This window comes from Candoia aspera, chromosome 1 (assembly GCF_035149785.1).
Source record: "Candoia aspera isolate rCanAsp1 chromosome 1, rCanAsp1.hap2, whole genome shotgun sequence".
Lineage (NCBI taxonomy): Eukaryota > Metazoa > Chordata > Lepidosauria > Squamata > Boidae > Candoia > Candoia aspera.
The window spans coordinates 216,801,266-216,819,721 of NC_086153.1; the positions used below are offsets into that span (position 1 = coordinate 216,801,266).

Here is an 18,456-nt window from a genome sequence, read left to right on the forward strand (position 1 = left end):
TTTAAAAATCAACATACCAAGTTCAGTATTATTTATTTAAAAATATTTATAAACTGCCCCAGTTAAAGTAGACTCTTTGTATATGCATACAGACCATTTCATTTTGCAAAGTCTTGCACTTTCCAAGGATCTTCAAATTCCCGCTTGCTAATACTTTGTAAAAGTATCAAGCTATTAAGTATTCCTCTTTGCTTCGATTGGTATTCCTCTTTGGCCACTTACACTATATGCATAGTTTTCGGTTCAAATTGAACATACTCTGGCTCTACAGTGATTGGTGAACTACATCTCCCAATATTGCTCACTATTGATCATGCTAATTTGGGCTGGAGCGAGCTGCCGTCCGGTAACAGCTGTGTGTTCTGCATTCTTATGGGAATAGGAGTATAAAAAAGAAACTAAAGAAATAAAGCAGTATTTTGTGCTATACAAGTTGTGTGCAGCAACTGATTTTGTTGTCTTATGGAAGCATAATAGCATTGTGAATGAGAAAATATCAAACGTTAAAAGCCACAAATGTACAACTGTCATATATACCATTGTGCCTTCCACTAAAGCTTTTTCCCCCTTTGTTGGCCCTCTCAAAACAAAAACAAAAACCAGAAAGATATTATGCATGTAACTTTAATGTAGTTTTCTCTTTTTATTTTAGGTGGTTCTTCCCACTTTTATTTTAGAGAAGCGTTCTTTGTTGGAAATGTATGCTGATTTTATGTCCCATCCAGATCTCTTCATTGCAATTTCCAATGGCACAAGTCCTGAGGAAAGGATGATCCGTTTTGTTGAATATTATCTCACTTCCTTTCATGAAGGACGCAAAGGGGCAATTGCCAAAAAACCATACAATCCAATCATTGGGGAAACGTTTCACTGCTCATGGAAGATGGTGAAGAGCAATGTACTGAATGGCACTAATACTAACTCTTCAACTGATTCTTTCTCTGAGCAAGTGCCTGTTTCAGAAGAGACCCAGGATCAAGAAGAGTCAGACTCTTACACAGTCAGATTTGTAGCAGAACAAGTGTCTCATCACCCTCCAGTCTCAGGGTTCTATGCTGAATGTGTGGACAGAAAGATGTGCGTTAATGCTCATGTCTGGACAAAAAGTAAATTCCTAGGCATGTCAATAGGAGTAACCATGGTTGGTGAAGGTAAGTGGGAAACGTTGCAATGTTCCTTATGGTCTTTGGACAGTTGGGATCTACAATGGCTGCATTTTGGAAACAGTTTTAATATTCTTCAGTCTGTGATATATTGAGAATCCTTTGATGCAGCCTGCTCCAGTCTAGTGACTTCCTAACATGGTAGATTACAGGCTGGAAACTATGGGAGTTCATAGAATGTAAAGTTTGAAAGGGACCTGGGAGATCTCTGCCTAGTATGAGAATACCAGTACAGCATCCCTGACAAGAAGCCATCCAGCTACCAGTTAAATACTTAAAAGTGAAGGAGAGATCACCACCTCTAAGGCAACCTGTTGTTTAATACCTCCTGTCACTAGAAAGTTTTTCCTAATACCCAGTTATAATTGTGTCCATAATTTATACCCATGATTCCTTTTCTGTCTTCCTGGAAGAATACCAAACAAATCTACTATGCCTCTGCACAGTCTTCCCTTCTGCAGGATAAACACATACAGCACCTCCAGCTCTTCCTCTTAAGTTTTTCCTTTCAGGCCCCTTACCCTCTTGGTTGCAATGCTCTGGATATACTCTGGTTTAGCTATACCATTCCTAAGATATAGCTATATCATTCTTCTATCTATCTATATCACAGATATGGCTATATCATTCTTCACCAAGAACTAAACATGATATTCTAGATGTGGTCTTACCAATGTACTGTAGAATAGAGAGAGACAATGACCTGTCATGATTGAATCTGTCTTTCTGTTGATGCAGTCTAGGATTGAATTTGCTTCTTTTGCAGCTGTATCACACTATTATTGGCTTGTGATCCACTACATCCTGTACTCATGACTTTCATGTTTCCTTCTCATATGAAAGATTTTGCATTTATCTATGTTGAAATTCATCTTCCTGGAAATGCCCATTGTTCCAGTTTGTCAAAACCCTTCTGAACCCTGATACTGTCCTCTAAAGGGTTTGCTATCCCTCCCATTTTTATTTCACAGGAATTTTTTTTTCTATTTTCTAATCTCTCCTGCAAGTTGTTTAACAATATCAGGGCCTAGAATAAAACTCTTTATAAAATTCTTCGTTTAGCAACTGCCTCATTTAGTGACCACAGTTACAACGGATGAAAAAGTAACTTTACAACCAGTCCTCGCATTTATGACCTTCGCAGGTCTGTAAAGCAAAGGAAAGGTGAAGTAAGATCATAAGCACAGTCATGGGTTCACTTAATGACCACTTTGCTTAACAACCAAGTTGCAGGGTTGTGGTTGCTATCTATGACGCGGCGGCACTGCGGGTTAAACCGCTGAGCTGCCGATCGGAAGGTCGGTGGTTCGAAACCGCGCGGCGGGGTGAGCTCCCGTTGCTCGTCCCAGCTCCTGCTCACCTAGCAGTTCGAAAACATGCAAATGTGAGTAGATCAATAGGTACCGCTTCGGCGGGAAGGTAACGGCGTTCCGAGTCGTCATGCCGGCCACATGACCCGGAAGTGTCTATGACAACGCCGGCTCCAAGGCTTAGAAACGGAGATGAGCACCGCCCCCTAGAGTCGGATTCGACTGGACTTTACATCAAGGGAAACCTTTACCTTTACCTACTATTCCAGCTTGACATGATGCCCTTGAAATACTTTTGGTGGGTATGATTGTTCTGAATCCAATTAATACTAGTATCATTCAATCCATATTTTGCCATATTCTCCACTATGATCTCATGGGAGACTTTACTGAATAACTTGCTGAAATCAGGCTATAATGTCCACCTCATTCCTGTCGTCTACTGGTTATTCTGTCAAAAAAGGAGAGAGACCAGGTTGAGTTGACATGACAAACTAATGCTGGATCCTGCCAAGCACTGCATTTTGTTCTTGTCCAAGGTATCTGGGAGACACCAGATTCTTTAAAAAATGAATTATGAAGTGCCTTGTCTGTGCAGACAAAGATAAATGTTCTGTTAATTAATTGTAATAAAGGCTTCTCTAAATCACGAAGGAGTAAGGAGAAATATTTTGAGAGTTACAGCAAGCTTTATAACACAACTGGAATATAAGTTTTTGTTTTAGAGGCAAGATGGCTTTTCAGGATTGAAGAGATAATTAAAAGATAATGTGGATTCAGTCTCCAGAGCAGCCTTTCTCAACCTTTTGACCCTGGAGGAACCCTTGAAATATTTTTCAGGCCTCAAGGAGCCCCTGCACATTCAGGCTCAAATATAGGCCAGGACTTACAAAATTATTCTAGTCGTTTCATGGGTAGGCCTGTATATGTGCATTAACAGTGTTCTTAAACTAAAATTAAAGAATGAAACTTATCTCTTTAATGTGAAGTTGCCTGAATTTGAAATATTTTTTAAAATAAATTGTGATCTCCCAGGGAACCCCTAGTGACCTCTCACGGAACCCTGGCTGAGCAACCCTGCTCCAGAGGTTTCCTAATCTCCTTATGTGAACTTTTTTCTTGATCAGGCTATCATCCAGTTTCTTTTTCAGTTTTCCTTCTGCTTGTGCATTCCGGCTAACGCCACATCTTAGGTCTATGAGCCCTTTTCCTCTCTCTGTAATACTATCTCTTTCTTTGATGGGTGAGGCATATCTAGCACAGGACTAGCAGTGCTAAAAACCAGTCTTGCTCCACAGCTCATGTTTGTAATACAAGGCTATATGGCAGCATTTATCTGAATTGGGTATGAATCAACGTAACATCTGCCAAAGAGTCCATATTGCCTCAGAAAAGCAGAATTTTGTGGTAGTGGGAATATAGAAGTCATTGCACAAAGAGCAAGACGCTGTCCAGATATAGGGGATTAGAGCTAATAATGCTAGCCCAGCAGAACCATTTGCCGTAATGGCTAAAAGGATTGTGGGGTTTGCTGTGCATCTCTTCTTGATGGCACCAGCTTGAGGTGGTCGTAACCAGGGGCTTTCAGACTTTTCCTGGTCTTGAAAACTTAAAAAAAAAAAAAAATCCCCCAAACCCCTGGTCCAGAGGGGTGGGGCTTCTGAATGTCAGGTGACAAGCCCCACTTTTTCTTTTGTACCCGAGTGACTAAAGGGGAAAAAAAAAACACCTTTCCCATAGGGGACTGAGCTTTTTTGTATTTTTTTCCTTAGTCCCATGGAATCCATTCAAGTCCTCACAGAACCCTAAGGTTCTGTGGAACCCGGTTTGAAAAGTCTGACTTAAACTAATTTAATTTTTTTGAACGGAAGAAAAGGTGTATAAATGAATTGATCAGTTTATCCCTGTTGGGTAAACTGCCAAAATCCTGTTTTTTCTTTCTTTACAATTAATACGTTCTCCCAAGAAAAGTTCCTCTAGTAGTACAAAGATGAGATTATTTTTGTTTGCAGTCATTGAAGAAATACCGTACTGCAGAACTGACTGGTAACACAGCATAAGAAGGATACTAAAATACAGGAACCTGTTTAGAGGTCAGGTGTAGACCTGTGCAACATCCTGTGACATGAGCATGGAAAATATGAGTTATTTTTATTTAATGTGGACTTCATATTTGTTCTTCCCTACCTCACAGGTACTTTAAGTCTTCTGGAACGTGGAGAGGAATACACATTCTCATTGCCTTGTGCATATGCGCGATCAATTTTGACAGTCCCATGGGTAGAACTGGGAGGGAAAGTCAGTGTTAATTGTGCAAAAACTGGATACTCTGCAAGTATTACGTTTCATACCAAGCCTTTCTATGGTGGCAAACTTCACCGGCAAGTATTCCTGTTGGCAGGACTTTTAAATTATAGTGTTGTGCAGTATTTATTATAAAGAGAGTATGTGTTTTTCTGAAACCCTCTTGAAATGAGATACTAGAAATGAAAATACTCTGGACCTAAATGTCTTGATTCATCTTTTTGTTTATGCTGAAAACTTGGAAAATGCATCTAAAGAAGTTAAATCGTTTTTATAAAATGCTTTTAATTTTTATTAGGAAGTTTCCTTCAACTGCATTAACATAAAATTGTACGGATTTTGTCAGAATTAAGTTCTACACAAAAACCATCCCAAAATGTGTTTGCTTAACTTGACTCTAAGACTGTAAGTGCCCAAACAGTATGTCAGGGTAGGTGTTTCTTAAGTTTTTCCCATCTTTTTTCCAAGGAATAATAATGGTTTCTTCAACCTTATTTTATTTGAATGTATCTTCTGGGGCATGTTCATCCAAGAGACAGTAACTGGTTTCAGTGGTTTTAGGGACATTGGATATTGGTCTTCCCAATTCTAGTCTGACACTACTACAGATATCCCAAGCTATGTTCTGCAGTTTTCAGAAGTTGATTCTATGGCAGCCAACCAGCTACCAAGTCTGAGTCAAGATTTTCCAAGGGTATTGTTACAGATTTGACAATTGCTAGACTCATCAGAGGTTTACCTGCTGTAAATGCCAGTATTGCAGTCACAGGAAGGTCTTCTTGGTAGTGGCACCTGCACCGTGGAACATTTCCCACCACCCCCTGAAATTGTGAGGTGTCTAGTAATACAGGTAGTCCTCCCTTACCGACTGCCTTGCTTAACAACTATTTGAAGTTACGATGGTGTAAAAAAAAAAGCTTTGTGACGAATCCTTGCATTTATGACCATTGTAGCATCCCGCAGTCATGTGATTGCCACTTGTGTGCTTCGTAACTGACTTGTAACAGAGTTAGCAGAGAAGGCAGAAGTAAAATCGTAAGTCGCAGTCATGTGATGTTTCACTTAACGACTGAAAGGGAAGTGAGGTTGTAAGCCCATCGTGGTCACATGATTTTGCACTTAGCAACCACAGCACTTAGCAACAGAGTTGCCGGTTCCAATTGTGGTCACTAAGCGAGGACTACCTGTACATCTTTTAGGCAGCCTTTGAAAACCTATCATATATGAATACTGGATGTGCTTTTTAAAAGTTTTTATTTTTCTTTCTCCCTTTGTGAATTTTTAATACTTTATGGTTTTTATTATTATATTTTAATAATTGTTGTTGCCAACTACTCTGAGATGCCATTGTATGGGAAGCAGCGTTGCAATAGATTAAATCAGAAATGAAACAAATGACTTGATCTGTTAATTTAGAATCTACAAACAGTTTATTGCTGGGATGGGCAAAAAATCACTATTCCACTGACCGTAGTTCTCCAGAAATCTGTCTTCCAGAAGGGGATGTGGTTTATGGTGTTCTGGATGTCCTAAGCCATTCTATAATGATAGGATCATAGTTGGGATTAAAAAGGAATATTCCAGGGAACACTGGAATGGTCCATACCGAGAACAAGTTTGTTGAAATTAGACTCTTTGCAAGAAAGCAAAATATTGCAGCATTATTGTGCAGTAGCATTTGGAGGTATGTGTAGCTCACCTTTCCTGTCAGGCCTTGGTTTATTTCTTCTCAGTGATTTTGTGTGGCCTTAGGTATCTGGCAGAGATGGAGAAAAAAATGTTCCTCACGGTGATTGCTTCTAGTGGACGAGTGGTGTTCTTCAGAACTTTCACAGGCATTTTCTATTAACCATACATTTCATAGGGATATATTGCTTATGGCTGAAATTTCTGCAACATAAATTGGTCCTTTACTTAAATAACATTTTGTGATTTATTTCTGGCTGCAGTAGTATAATTTGTAGTTGTTTATACTAATTAATTGTATTATTTGAACTGTATGTTTAAAATTTTCTCCAGAACAATGTATAAAATGAATTTCATTGGTTGATAGGTGGAAAAGCAAGATAGATTTTTCTGATCAGCATATCAGAAAAACTTGCAGTTTGGCTATCCATTCCAAATTTTACCGTCTATTAGAATGTATGTTGAGTATAATATATCCCTTAAAGAGGAAGTCTGAATCTCAGCTAAATACTGTAGTATCAGTGGCATATTAAACTGGGCAAACAACCATTGTTATTTTATTCATTGTGCTTTTAACATTAAGTTGGTACACTACATGCTTTCAACAGTGTATTTATAATTATTAATATTCAAAAACAACTATTTTAAAACGTAAAGTTACTTCATTTTATAAAAGTCATGTGAGGAGAATGCAAAAAGTGAACAGTTTTCATTACGGTTTGAAATGTAGGTGATTGTTTTTTAATGGAGATGTAAATAAGATTGCAGGCAGTGGCCATTTATATCTATTTGTCCCAAGTTCCACAGTACTTCTTGTTTATATATTTGAGCAATATGTCATCTGTGATCTTAATATTACCTTAATATTTTATCACATCTTTTTCCTGCTGCTTTCAGAGTCACAGGTGAGGTGAAGCAGAATGCTACCAACACAGTGGTTTGTAAAGTACAAGGTGAATGGAATAGTATCCTTGAGTTCACCTACAGTAACGGAGAAACAAAATGCATGGACTTGACAAAGTTGTCTCTGACAAGGAAAAGAGTGCGGCCCGTAGAGAAGCAAGGTCCATTTGAGTCCAGGTGAGTGTGTTTTCAGAATTACCTCTTATGGAATACAACTTCAGATGCCTACCGCATATAGCTCAGACCATATGATTCCTCTGATTTTCAACTGATGTTTATTATTTGACCTTCCAGTATTCATACATGTGTTTTTATGTCCTAGGTTATGATAGGTAACCTGTGGCTTGCAAGCAGTATGTGGTCCTCCTCAAAATGCAATTTAAGGCTACTGGATTTGCGGGGAGGGGGCCTTAGGTGCTTTTAAAAAAGTAAAATGGAAGTAGTTTGTTGTCCAGAGTCGCGCCTTCTGAATGGGCTGGAAGATTGGCTCTGCCCCTTGCTGTAATGTTACCATTCTTCTGGTGATGTTACCTTCAAGTGTCTAATTGATTGGAGGAGCAACCTCCACCAAGGAAAAACTGTCTACCCTTGTCCTAGATTGTTCATCAGTGGAACCTGTTCAGTGAATGCCACAGTCTATTTCCAGTGGTACCTAACTTGAATATAATGGCAATAATGTACTAACCTTTACCAAGTGTGTCCAGTTGTTAATTATTGAGTTTTCCAATCTTTTTAAAGTGAGACATATTCATATAGGAAATGTAGGTATTTAGAAATTATTTTGAGGTCCCATATGTCTTAACTCCTCAGTGGGTGATAGTTTCATTCTAGAACACATTGAAATCTATCCAATATTTGGCATTTCCTTGTGTCTTTCAGTCTCCCTTTGCATAAATTAGAGAGGAATCATCCATTCTCCTAATTGGAAAAGTAACCACAGATACTGATACCATGTGACTCCCCAGCTATACCAATTATTGTCTGAAAGTGGTTGGATGAGGGGCTTTGTGGTAACCTTGAAATGCAATGCCAAATTCCCTGCTTTTGGGGAAAACGTATCTTGGACATTATATTCCAGAACATGGGAAGAAATGATAGATGGGCTGCTTATTTAGTGTTACTGTGAGTTTTCAGATGTGAGTTGGATAGAGCTTTAAAAGGTCTTATCCTTTACCTTCTAATGATTATTTGTGCTGAGATAAGTCTGAGGTGTATATGTGTAAGATCAAGGAAGCCATTAGCAAGAAACAAAGGATGACACAGGAATTTATTCTGGTTTAGAGGCTATATTTTTAGACAACAGAGTGTTTTGACTGATGGAGGTGACAATACCAGTTTTTTTCCCATGGGATGATGATAAGTGCATTATGGGAGTGGGAATGAGAAAGGACTGGGGAGAATATAAAGGGCTATTAGTGCATGGGGTGGGGGAAGAGAACATAACTCATAATTTTAAGCAAGAAATAAGAAAAGCTTCTTTAGCTAGGGAATGCCCTTCCAGGACCCAGCTGAGGGGGAAAGCAGATCTGGGCAGCTGTTAGAAAGAAGCACTTATTTGCTGCCTAATAACCACGCAATCGTTGAGAGTTGACACAGTTTTATGGTTCCAAAAATTCATGAGCCCAGTGCCCAAAGGCAGGTTCCTGGAGTATACAATAAATAGTCTTTCTGCCCTCATGCCACCTTTTTACATCCATGCTGGTAAAACTTGTGCTGTTGCATTTAATAAAGGTTGCAGCAGCCTCATCTTGAATTCCCTTACTCCCTTTTAAATTCAGGAAACTGTGGCAACACGTGACGGAGTCCCTGAGGCACGGGGACATTGAAAAGGCCACAGAGCACAAGAAAGCACTTGAAGAACAGCAGCGAAATGAGGAGAGGCTCCGAATGGAGACAGGCGCTTTGTGGCAGACAAAATACTTTGTTAAGGACGTAAGTAACTCAAGATAAACAGAAGAGCAAAAAGGTGAACCTTCAAACCCCAAGTAGGGCCATTGCTGCATGCTTGGCCTTGAGGGGGCTTCCTGCTCCCCACTGATTCCCCAGGACAGGTTTCAAGGCCTGCAGCAGATACGAGGGTGTGTATCTTCTGGGAGGGCATTTTCTCTTGTCTATTTTTATTTCTTGGCATTATTTTGCACAGTCTGTACCTAAACAGAAGGCAATGCAAGATAAGTTCCTTAGTGGAGTCCTTGATGCTCTCTGAGCCTTGTTGTTTTCTTGCAGACGTTTCATTGCCAGACTAGGCAACGAACAATGAAACGTCTGCAAGAAAACAACAAGGCTCAGAGAGCACCAAGGACTCCACAGTTCAACCCTGAGCTACAAATATTCCCTTTGATAAGTTCCTCAGTGCTTTCTTCCACAGAGATCTGGTGGACAATCTTCAGCCAGCTCCCAGTGGGCTTCTCCAGATGCTGCAGCTCCCCTTGTGCTCTCTGAGCCACTCCTCCCAAAGTGCTTTTCTCTTGCTCTCTGCTTTGTGTGTGTGTGCATGTGCGAAGGAGGCTGATAAAGACGGGATGGCCATGAGAGGGTGTCATAATTTTGCAAGCACTGTCCTGTTTTGTTCTGCTTCTATTCCACCTGCCCCTCATTGATTTTTCCTAGCTCCACTACAGATTCATGCTTTTTCATTTTTTCCCATAAATGTTTGACAAGTTTTGAAATGTAGCTTTGGTTTGGCTTCTTTGTAGAACCATAGAGTTGAAAAGGGCAGTTCCAGTGGCAGTCCTCTGTCCAGTGCAGGGATCCGTTTTAATGCTTGCGCTGAGAGAGTTGCCCAGTCTCTGCTTGGGCACGTACTTCAGAGGGAAACTTAGCAAATGCTTCTTTGTTTGCTTTTCTGGAATCTGCTCAGCTGAAATCTGCCTTGCTGTAACTTAAGACCATTATCCTACTCTAGGACGTTAGAGAACAGTTGTCCAAGTGACAACTCTTCAGGTAGTGAAGTGTGAGCCTGTCTCTCACCTGCCCCTTATCTTTTCCCAAGGCTGATCATGCCCAGTTTTCTCAAGCTCTCCTACGGCTCAGTTTTCACTCACCTGATCATTCTTGTAGCCCTTCTGGAACTAGGCAGAGTATTTGGGGATGAGGTTTAAGCAATGCAGAATGTAGAATCAGTAGTAAGAGTTGAGAGGGGAGGTTTTGGTCAGTCTGGCATGTTTTACTTCAGCATTCGTTCTGTAAGTATTCAGATTGATTTATATATCTATTTTCATAGAGAACTCAGGGAAAAGGATAAAAAAAGTGCATATTGCCTGTGTCCTATCAGTATAATGTGAGGAAGTTAAGAGCCAAGTTGCTAAATTTTGTCTACTCCCGATGTGCATACAGCATGGACTCAAAATATATCACAATTATTGACATGATATTCTTTGTCAAATACTAAGTTGACAAAATTTTCTTGCATCATTTTCTTTATTTTTATTTTAAAACTTCTGTCTGATCTTGGATTGTAATAAACTTGATCTGTCTACTTTCTCAATAATACAGTATGGTCACTTTTATTTCCTGCATTGCTGATGGAGATTGGAAGTAGCTAAGAGAGCTCATGGCTGGAATGGGATTTAACAATATAACACAGATCATTAGCACGAGCTATAATGTACTAGAAGGAAGTTCTAAAACTGGCACTGGACTAGATTTTCCTGCTGCTTTTAAGGTCCAGATGATACATTAGCTCTCTTAGGTAGAATACAATCCATCGGTTTGTGCTATAAGAATGGGTCAGGTCACAGTGATTCCTGGACTTCCATAACTGCTTTTTGTATCTCCTTTCATGCCCACAAGAGGGCAGTCTTCCCTTAAATTTTAAACCATCAACAGTGGTTTCTGATGTCCAAGCTTGGTCAACAGTGAGTGGGAATAATCAAATTATAGTTTAGGATCTTATGGGTTAATGATATACAAGGCTACAGACTATTTGATGCTTAGGGCAACATGTGTGCTGTGGAATTAATATGGAAACCATTCAAATATTCAGTCTGTTCTGTCTTTGCAGGGAGATGGCTGGGTTTATTATAACCCTCTCTGGAAAAGAATGCCTGCAGTACAAAATCATGAAGTGGACACTAACTAGATGCATTTCTTCAAAATAATTCTTCTCGTTTGTCTAATCTCTACAACTTCCAAAATGCTGTATCTGACTATTGGATTCCTTCTGGATTTTTATACAATTGCACAAAATTAAATAAGCAGATCTAGGGCACTTTAAAGTTGTAGAAAATCAAAAGGTCGAGAAAGAACATTTCCAGCTATGTTTCTGCTTCCTCGTTTAAAAAACAACAACCTTCTATGGCACTCAACATTTTATTTGAACATTGTCTTTTTAAGCACACTCTGCAAAAGCTGCCTAAGTTTTCTTTTAAAAAAAACAGACAAAAAACCCTAGATGCAGTGGCATTGAGAATTGGCTAGGCTACTTTGTTCAAATGGATATATCCAGAATAAAACCTGAACAGTGTTTTAAAATCTGGGCTTCAATTTGCACCCATTTCTGAACTATTCTGCGCTCATATAAAGAGAAGCCATCTTTGTCTGCTCTGGATTGCCTTTGCTGAAAACCATGAAGAGGAAACTTTTCATAGATCTGACCTCGGAATCAGTGTTATGAGATGCCTGGATAAGAACTTGACACTACTTTTTAAAGTTATTTCTTGGAAGCAGTATGTGCATAGCAGTGGAAGAATGAGGGATTCATGTAAGCTACATCATATTTAAAGCAGTATAACATAGATTAGAATCGTAAGTAAGGGGTTTTTCCTGTCTGCAAAAGAATAAAGTGGGAGAGGAAGAGGGGGCAGAGGTAAACTCAGACCAAATTTCAGCTGATTTTTTTTCAGCCTCATTTCCTTGGTGAGCTGTTTATAATTGTTACATGCTGTAAATACCATGAAAATATTTAGTCTCCTTATAAACGAAGATTGAGACTTGAATTATGCAACCTTTTTAAAAAAAAAAATGTTATTTCCTTTATCTCTCTGCCCCTCCCTCTCTTTGGATCATCTGTAAAACAGAGTTAGTGTTCTAAGCTGTCCAGGCAAGTAATTACATTTCTCTGTTCAAATTCAAGCATTTGTGTGTGCCCATCAAGTAGAAGGACTGTACCTTTACTTTTTCTATAGTACCTGAAAAGCTTGCGTTTTTGCTATTGGAGTGCATACAAAACCAAATGCAATCTGATATCAGGAACCCATGGTCAGGTAAAAATATCCCTTGTTTTTTATATTACAATATTTTACTGAAGTCCAAGAATTGCTGGCAATTAAGAATAGTACTGATTTATGGCTTTCATTCTTATTACTATGAGCTACCTTAATTTTTCTAAGAGTGGTGCCTTACTCTATTTCTTATGATGTAGTCTTCCAATCAGTGTATATACCATAGTCAACAAAAAATAGCCTCTCCCTACCATCATGAAAATGTGTGTGTATGTGTGTATGTGTGTGTCAAGTGCTTTTATTTTTCTTCCATAAAGAGGGATATATTAGTATATTTAACCATCCAAATGTGGTTAAATAACCATGCTTATATTCCACAAAGGCTAAAAAGAACTCAGAGGAATGAGTTTGAGGTTTTATGCATACAGGTTGATATTCCCTTGTATTTCTTTTTCTTTCTGCTGTGAAATGCACTGAAACCTTACTGTGAGTTGTGTATGATACCATGCGTGATTAATGGGGAGGGAAGAAAATAAAATGATCAAAAGGAACTCTTTGTTTTCTCTGCTTTAGTAGTAATGAAGTAATCAGTGCTGACTGCAGTTGGGGCTGCAGAGGGTGGGAGCCAAGTTTCTAGTGCCTAAGCTAATGGCTTTTAATTGCTGATAGTATCTCTCTTCCTCCTCCCTTAAAAACTCACATGCCAGTTTATGGTGATTCTAGCTAATTGAATGAGATGCGGTAAGCAAGCTCTCAGCTTTCAGGATCTTTAGAGTTCTGTTCAGTAACAATCCAGTTGGAATATTTGAATTTTCAATGAGATATGCCAACCAAAAGGAAAAAAAAAATGTGTCAGACTATTCATCATGAGTGTAAACAAATTTACCCCAAATAAGTCTCACTAGTTTCAACAGAACTTAGCTTCAGCTACAATGCACGTTGCAGAGTTGCACATACATATCTGAAGCTTGTGTATGTGGAGGTTTTTATGACGCGATCCAATTGTAACTCAAGCCTGATATCAAGGCTGGTCCAATGAATGCCCTGAATTCATGAGGAGAACTAAGGTACTCATACGAGAAGGATGTTTCTGCTGAAAAGTCCTAACTTCTATTTAGAAACCCACATGCATTGGTTTGAAATCCACCGTCCATTTATGGTCCATAAACGTAGAACAAAAGAATTAAAGAACAAGTGAATTACATTTTACTCAGTTAAATAAAATACGGCCTCTGGCTGTGATGGAGAAAAGATGGTTTCTAATTAAAACTTGCAATAAGGTACTTCAGGGGTAGCAGATTTAGATTTTGGACTCATATTGGTAACAGTTTCTTTAACACTTTGAGTGACATAAAAAATGGTTCACAGCAAGGTGGTTGGGTTCACATATCCCATTATGCGATTTTTAAACCATTGTTTAAACCCATAATGGCCTGGTTCCCATGTATGTAAGTCATAAACCATAGCTTATAAGCCATAACAGCTGTTTTTACATATCACATTAAGCCAAAACCAAACTGTAATCCAGCTTTGTGCATTGTTAGAATCTGTATTAGATCCAGGAAAGAATTTGGTTTTTAAAAAGAGTAAGAAAGTTCAGCTCTTACCCAGTTAACTTCTAAAAAAACCCAACAACCTCTTTTTTTTTTTTAAAGATAGGCTGGGTCAATACCTAGCCTCTCATGTAGAATTAATATTTAAGGAGAATATTTAAGAAGAAAAATATTTTAAATGCAAAAACAAATGCCTTGTGAATTAATGTTGCTGCTTTAGCATGAGTGGTCTTCGTTCACACAACAGAGTTTACCAGTGCAGTAGCCTTCACCTCTTTCCATTCTGCTGATATGAAATTGTTCTTGGACTCATGTTGCAATTTACTGTACATTTTTAAAAAGTATTAAATGATTAATATCCTGTGTTGAATAAAACCTTAATATAGTCTAGTATAAAAGGATCTTATACATTTTTTATCCATTCAGGAGCCTAAATGATGGGGCATATGTTTATTGGATGACATGCCCTATTGGTGGTTCTGTCCTGCTTTTATTTCTCCAGTCATTGGATGTTCCTGTCATTATTTTGATTCTCATCTCTTGAGCAACCCATTTTGTTTGCTTCATTGTCAATGCTGTTGTTGTTGAGAATGTCATCACAATCTGTTTGTGCCATCAAGTTGAATCGCTCTGCAACACAGTGGGCTGTAAGTCTAGCTTCAGGGTCATGATCCCAGCATTCTATGATAGTGTCACACAGAAAATGCATTCCCTGAAATGAACAACAAAGAAACTATTGTGTAACTTCCTTCTAAAATGGATTGTTCTCTAAATGCACAAAAATAAGGTTTCTAAAGCCACCCCCCTCAAAAAAAGCAGAAATACATTTATACATGCAATAGATACTTGCTATTCCATAAATAGATCTAACTCTGTTTTACTGGAAATTTAATGCAGGTAAATTTCCAATATTTAGAAATGCTATTTATTAGATTTCATAACTGATAAGTTTGCAGATAGGATTTACTCAGGTACACCATAAATACGGTGGGATGAGGGATCAATGCAAATGCAGTAGCATCCATGCTTAATTGTTGTGAAGAAACATCTTGTCCATTGTCAGCCTCCCTCCAGGCCCTTCCCTTGTGTAAATTCCTCACTTTGATAACTGATTATTTGACATAACTGTAATACTCAGCTATTCCTGCAATCTCAGTCCCACAATTAAATTAAATTTAAATTTAATTAATTCAGTTGAAAGTGCCATATTTTCTTGAGGGGAAGATTGTTTGAATTCAAGAATATTTCCTCCCTCCCCACCCCAAACAACCAACCAACCTAAAAATACAAACCTTTAAATGCCCATCATCCCACCTTGAAAACTAGGGTTGCTAGCTCCAGGGCTCCTCCTCATTCCTGCTTGCTGTGGCACAGGTGGCCTTACTAAGTAATTTTGAGGGACAGGTCCTCATGTCATTGTCTCCATCTTATCCCAACCCCTCACTAAGGTATCCTAAAGTGGTCTTTATTTGTTCTGGTTTGGAATGGTGTTTTCTTTCTCCCAATGCAAGATTTCCGATATAGACAATCCAGGTGCTTCATTGACGAGTCTGGAAGTGACACATCCAGGGACAGCAATCTGCTCAGGTCCAACTGACCTAGCACTTTTCCTGCAGGAATACCCATTCTTTGGTTCCTGGACACTAGGGTTCAAGGATGGGTGGAAAGCATATGAAAGTGACTGTCTGAATGTAGAGAGAATAAGGAATGGCCTTGAAGGACAGAGGAAAGAGCTACTACCAAGGCAACTGTCAGATAAATGGGGCTTGAGCCCAGGCCAAGAAAATAACTTGAGAAAACATCACACAAACATAAAGTCTGGGGAGAGCACATTCAGACTTGCAAGATTCTATTACTGTAGCTGCTACAATAAAAGTAGTCCTGACCTATACTGTACAGCATTTGTTTCTCAGTGTGGTTTACCTTGTAGGGCTGACATCGAAGGAGCCCCAGCTGAAATCAGTCCTCAAAATTCTCCCCATCTGTCTATATAACCACACTTTGACAAAAAAGCAGGGCAGAACACAAAAACATATCAAGCAAATTAATTACCTATGAATTATTTATTTTATTTATTTTGTGCCTTCAAGTCAGTCTTGATTCGTAGTGACTGCCTGGACAAGTCCCTGCAGTTTTCTTGGCAAAATTTTGTGTCTAAGGTGGGACTAGAACTTGAAGTCTCCAAGTTTATAACTTGGTGCCCTAACCATTACACCAAACTGCATGCCTCTGTAAAATAAGCCACCTTACAAAACTAACTGATCCTCATTGGCATATATAGCTGTTTTCCCTCCGACACACATAATAGGCTCTCACATACTCTGCTTCCCCCTTCTAATAGTAATAGAAAGAATGGGAAGGGAAAAATAGAAGCAAAACTGGGCAGAAATGAAGTAAGGGACACTTTTATGCATTAACAAAAAAATTAAAATTCAGCAAGCAAATAGCTCTTCCCAAGCAGAAAGGTTAATCTTTAAAGGCATTCAAGCTTTAATGCACAGGTACTTGCGGGTTTAATTTTCTTTTCAAATGTTTAGCTGCCCTGAAGGGATTCCACCAGTCCCTACTGAAAAAAAATTATGGGAAGAGAAGAAAAGATAGTTTTGAAAGAACAGAAACAAAATGAAACAAAATAACTGGCTGTAGATTAAAAAGTCTTTGTACTAACATTAAATTTCAAGTTAATTTTAGGGTAGACTTCTTACAAAAAATTCTAGTCAAGATGCTGTTGCAATGATACGGATTATTTTATTTCTGCAGTTATGTGTAAGAATCAGAGAATGGTAGCAAAGCTGTCTCTTAATTCAATCTGTTACTGTAAGCAAGGAGAGTTTTCCACTTTCTTCCTTTTAAACTGCAGTTCTTTATTTTGCTTGCTGAACATATGCTCAAACTATCCTAAATTCCTGCCAAAGACAACAGCTGCATATTCCACCTTCTTCCCAGTGTGATGTCCATGCAACTTACCCATATCCTGCTATCAGGACAGACTCTGTGTGTTTTTCCTGCTCGGATTATACCCAAGTTCTACATTACAGATAAGTAGGAATCTGCGGCTGCCATTTTTGTGAGCATAATATCTTAATTGTAAGTTAAGGTACCACAGATGACAGATGACAGATGATAGTTAAAAAGAACAGAGCCTGCTTGCAGCTTTATCATTTCATGTTTTAAAATAATGTTAGCATAACTTTAGATTTAGATAAAAAGCTGAAACAAAAGAATATGCACAGTTACTGAAGTGTCACTTTGCAATGTCCAAAATTCCCTGTATTGTTCATTTGGCAACTTAAGGGTAACACACTGTATTGTACATAGAAGGGCAATATGCAGTAATACCTTGGTGTAATCCTGTACATAACCTTTTACACATTTTGATTCAGTGGAGTAAATTAGCCTTTCATTAATAAAGGCAGGATTTTTTAGTCCAGTGGCTACTTCTTAACAGTAACTTCAGAGGACCCTCAGTATTGACCTTACTGTTGTCTATTGAAGCTGAAAGATGTACAATGGATTCCATCAGCTTAAACTAAATGGGATTTTTGAAGCTCATCTGTGTTTCAAAACATTGAACACAGGGGACAGTAGACCTAAACCTTTGTTCTCTACAAAGAACAAATAACTATAAAAATTATTTAAGGAAGTGGTCATTCAAAAAATGGAATCTTCTCTTAGAGTCTTCTGAGTGTTTCAGTTCTACCATTTCATTCCAGATATCTTCTTGCAAAATTTATTTTTACCTGCATTCAATCTCCTACAAAAACATTCATGCCTTGCAGCACCTGAAATACCAGCCCTTCCCAACAGGGCACCCTTCAACACGATTAGTTTACAGCTTCCCTCATCCACAGGTAGCATGGAGGACATTCAGCTAGGGAAGGTTGGAAAAGGTATTGCAGCATCCAGCCAATCTTAACTGTTCTTGAAAGAGCTAGGTACAGTTAGAACTGGCGGACTACTTCTTAGATGGGAAATTACCAGGAAATCCTAAGGATGTAGACTGGACTGGGAAGTAAAAAAAAATGAACACCTGGAAGAAGGCAATGCCAAAGTACTTCTGTATTAGTGCCAAGAAGACTCCTTGCATGTGTCCATATAAACACCAGGAGCTTAAGGACGAGCATTAATTTTTATTTTTAAAAGATAGATATATGAATTGCCTTGCCTTGGCAGATACATGCATGAGTTGGAGAAGTTGTAAGTACTGAGTCCGATAGAAATCAAATAGAGGGCACTGATAATTATGTTCAAATATATCTCAATTAAGAACCAGTTTGGTGTAGTGGTTAAAGCATCAGGCTAGAACCTGGGAGAAGGTGAGTTCTAGCCTCAGGCACAAAGCCAGCTGGGTGACCCTGGGCCAGTCCTCTCTCAG

The 18,456-nt window shown here is 38.7% G+C and overlaps 2 protein-coding genes across 5 annotated transcripts in view; one reads left to right on the forward strand and one right to left on the reverse strand.

Annotated features, from left to right (window-relative positions):
• OSBPL11 (oxysterol binding protein like 11) overlaps positions 1 to 13,079 on the forward strand; it is a 60,753-nt gene extending 47,674 nt beyond the window's left edge. For 3 of the 4 annotated variants that reach the window (XM_063288749.1, XM_063288750.1, XM_063288751.1), the window contains 2 exons: positions 653 to 1,151; positions 4,668 to 5,141. In XM_063288749.1, coding sequence (XP_063144819.1) covers positions 653 to 1,151; positions 4,668 to 4,912 — 744 coding nt within the window. In that variant the 3' untranslated portion in view covers positions 4,913 to 5,141. Of the gene's footprint in view, positions 1 to 652; positions 1,152 to 4,667; positions 5,142 to 7,360; positions 7,544 to 9,144; positions 9,299 to 11,369 lie in introns of those variants that run through there. The other variant, XM_063288752.1, reaches the window with a different exon arrangement.
• A 421-nt stretch (positions 13,080 to 13,500) lies between these two features.
• The window catches only part of LOC134501072 (TGF-beta receptor type-2-like), a 66,154-nt gene continuing 61,198 nt past the window's right edge, over positions 13,501 to 18,456 (reverse strand). The window contains exon 10 of the mRNA XM_063308688.1: positions 13,501 to 14,793. Coding sequence (XP_063164758.1) covers positions 14,584 to 14,793 — 210 coding nt within the window. The 3' untranslated portion in view covers positions 13,501 to 14,583. The remainder of the gene's footprint in view (positions 14,794 to 18,456) is intronic.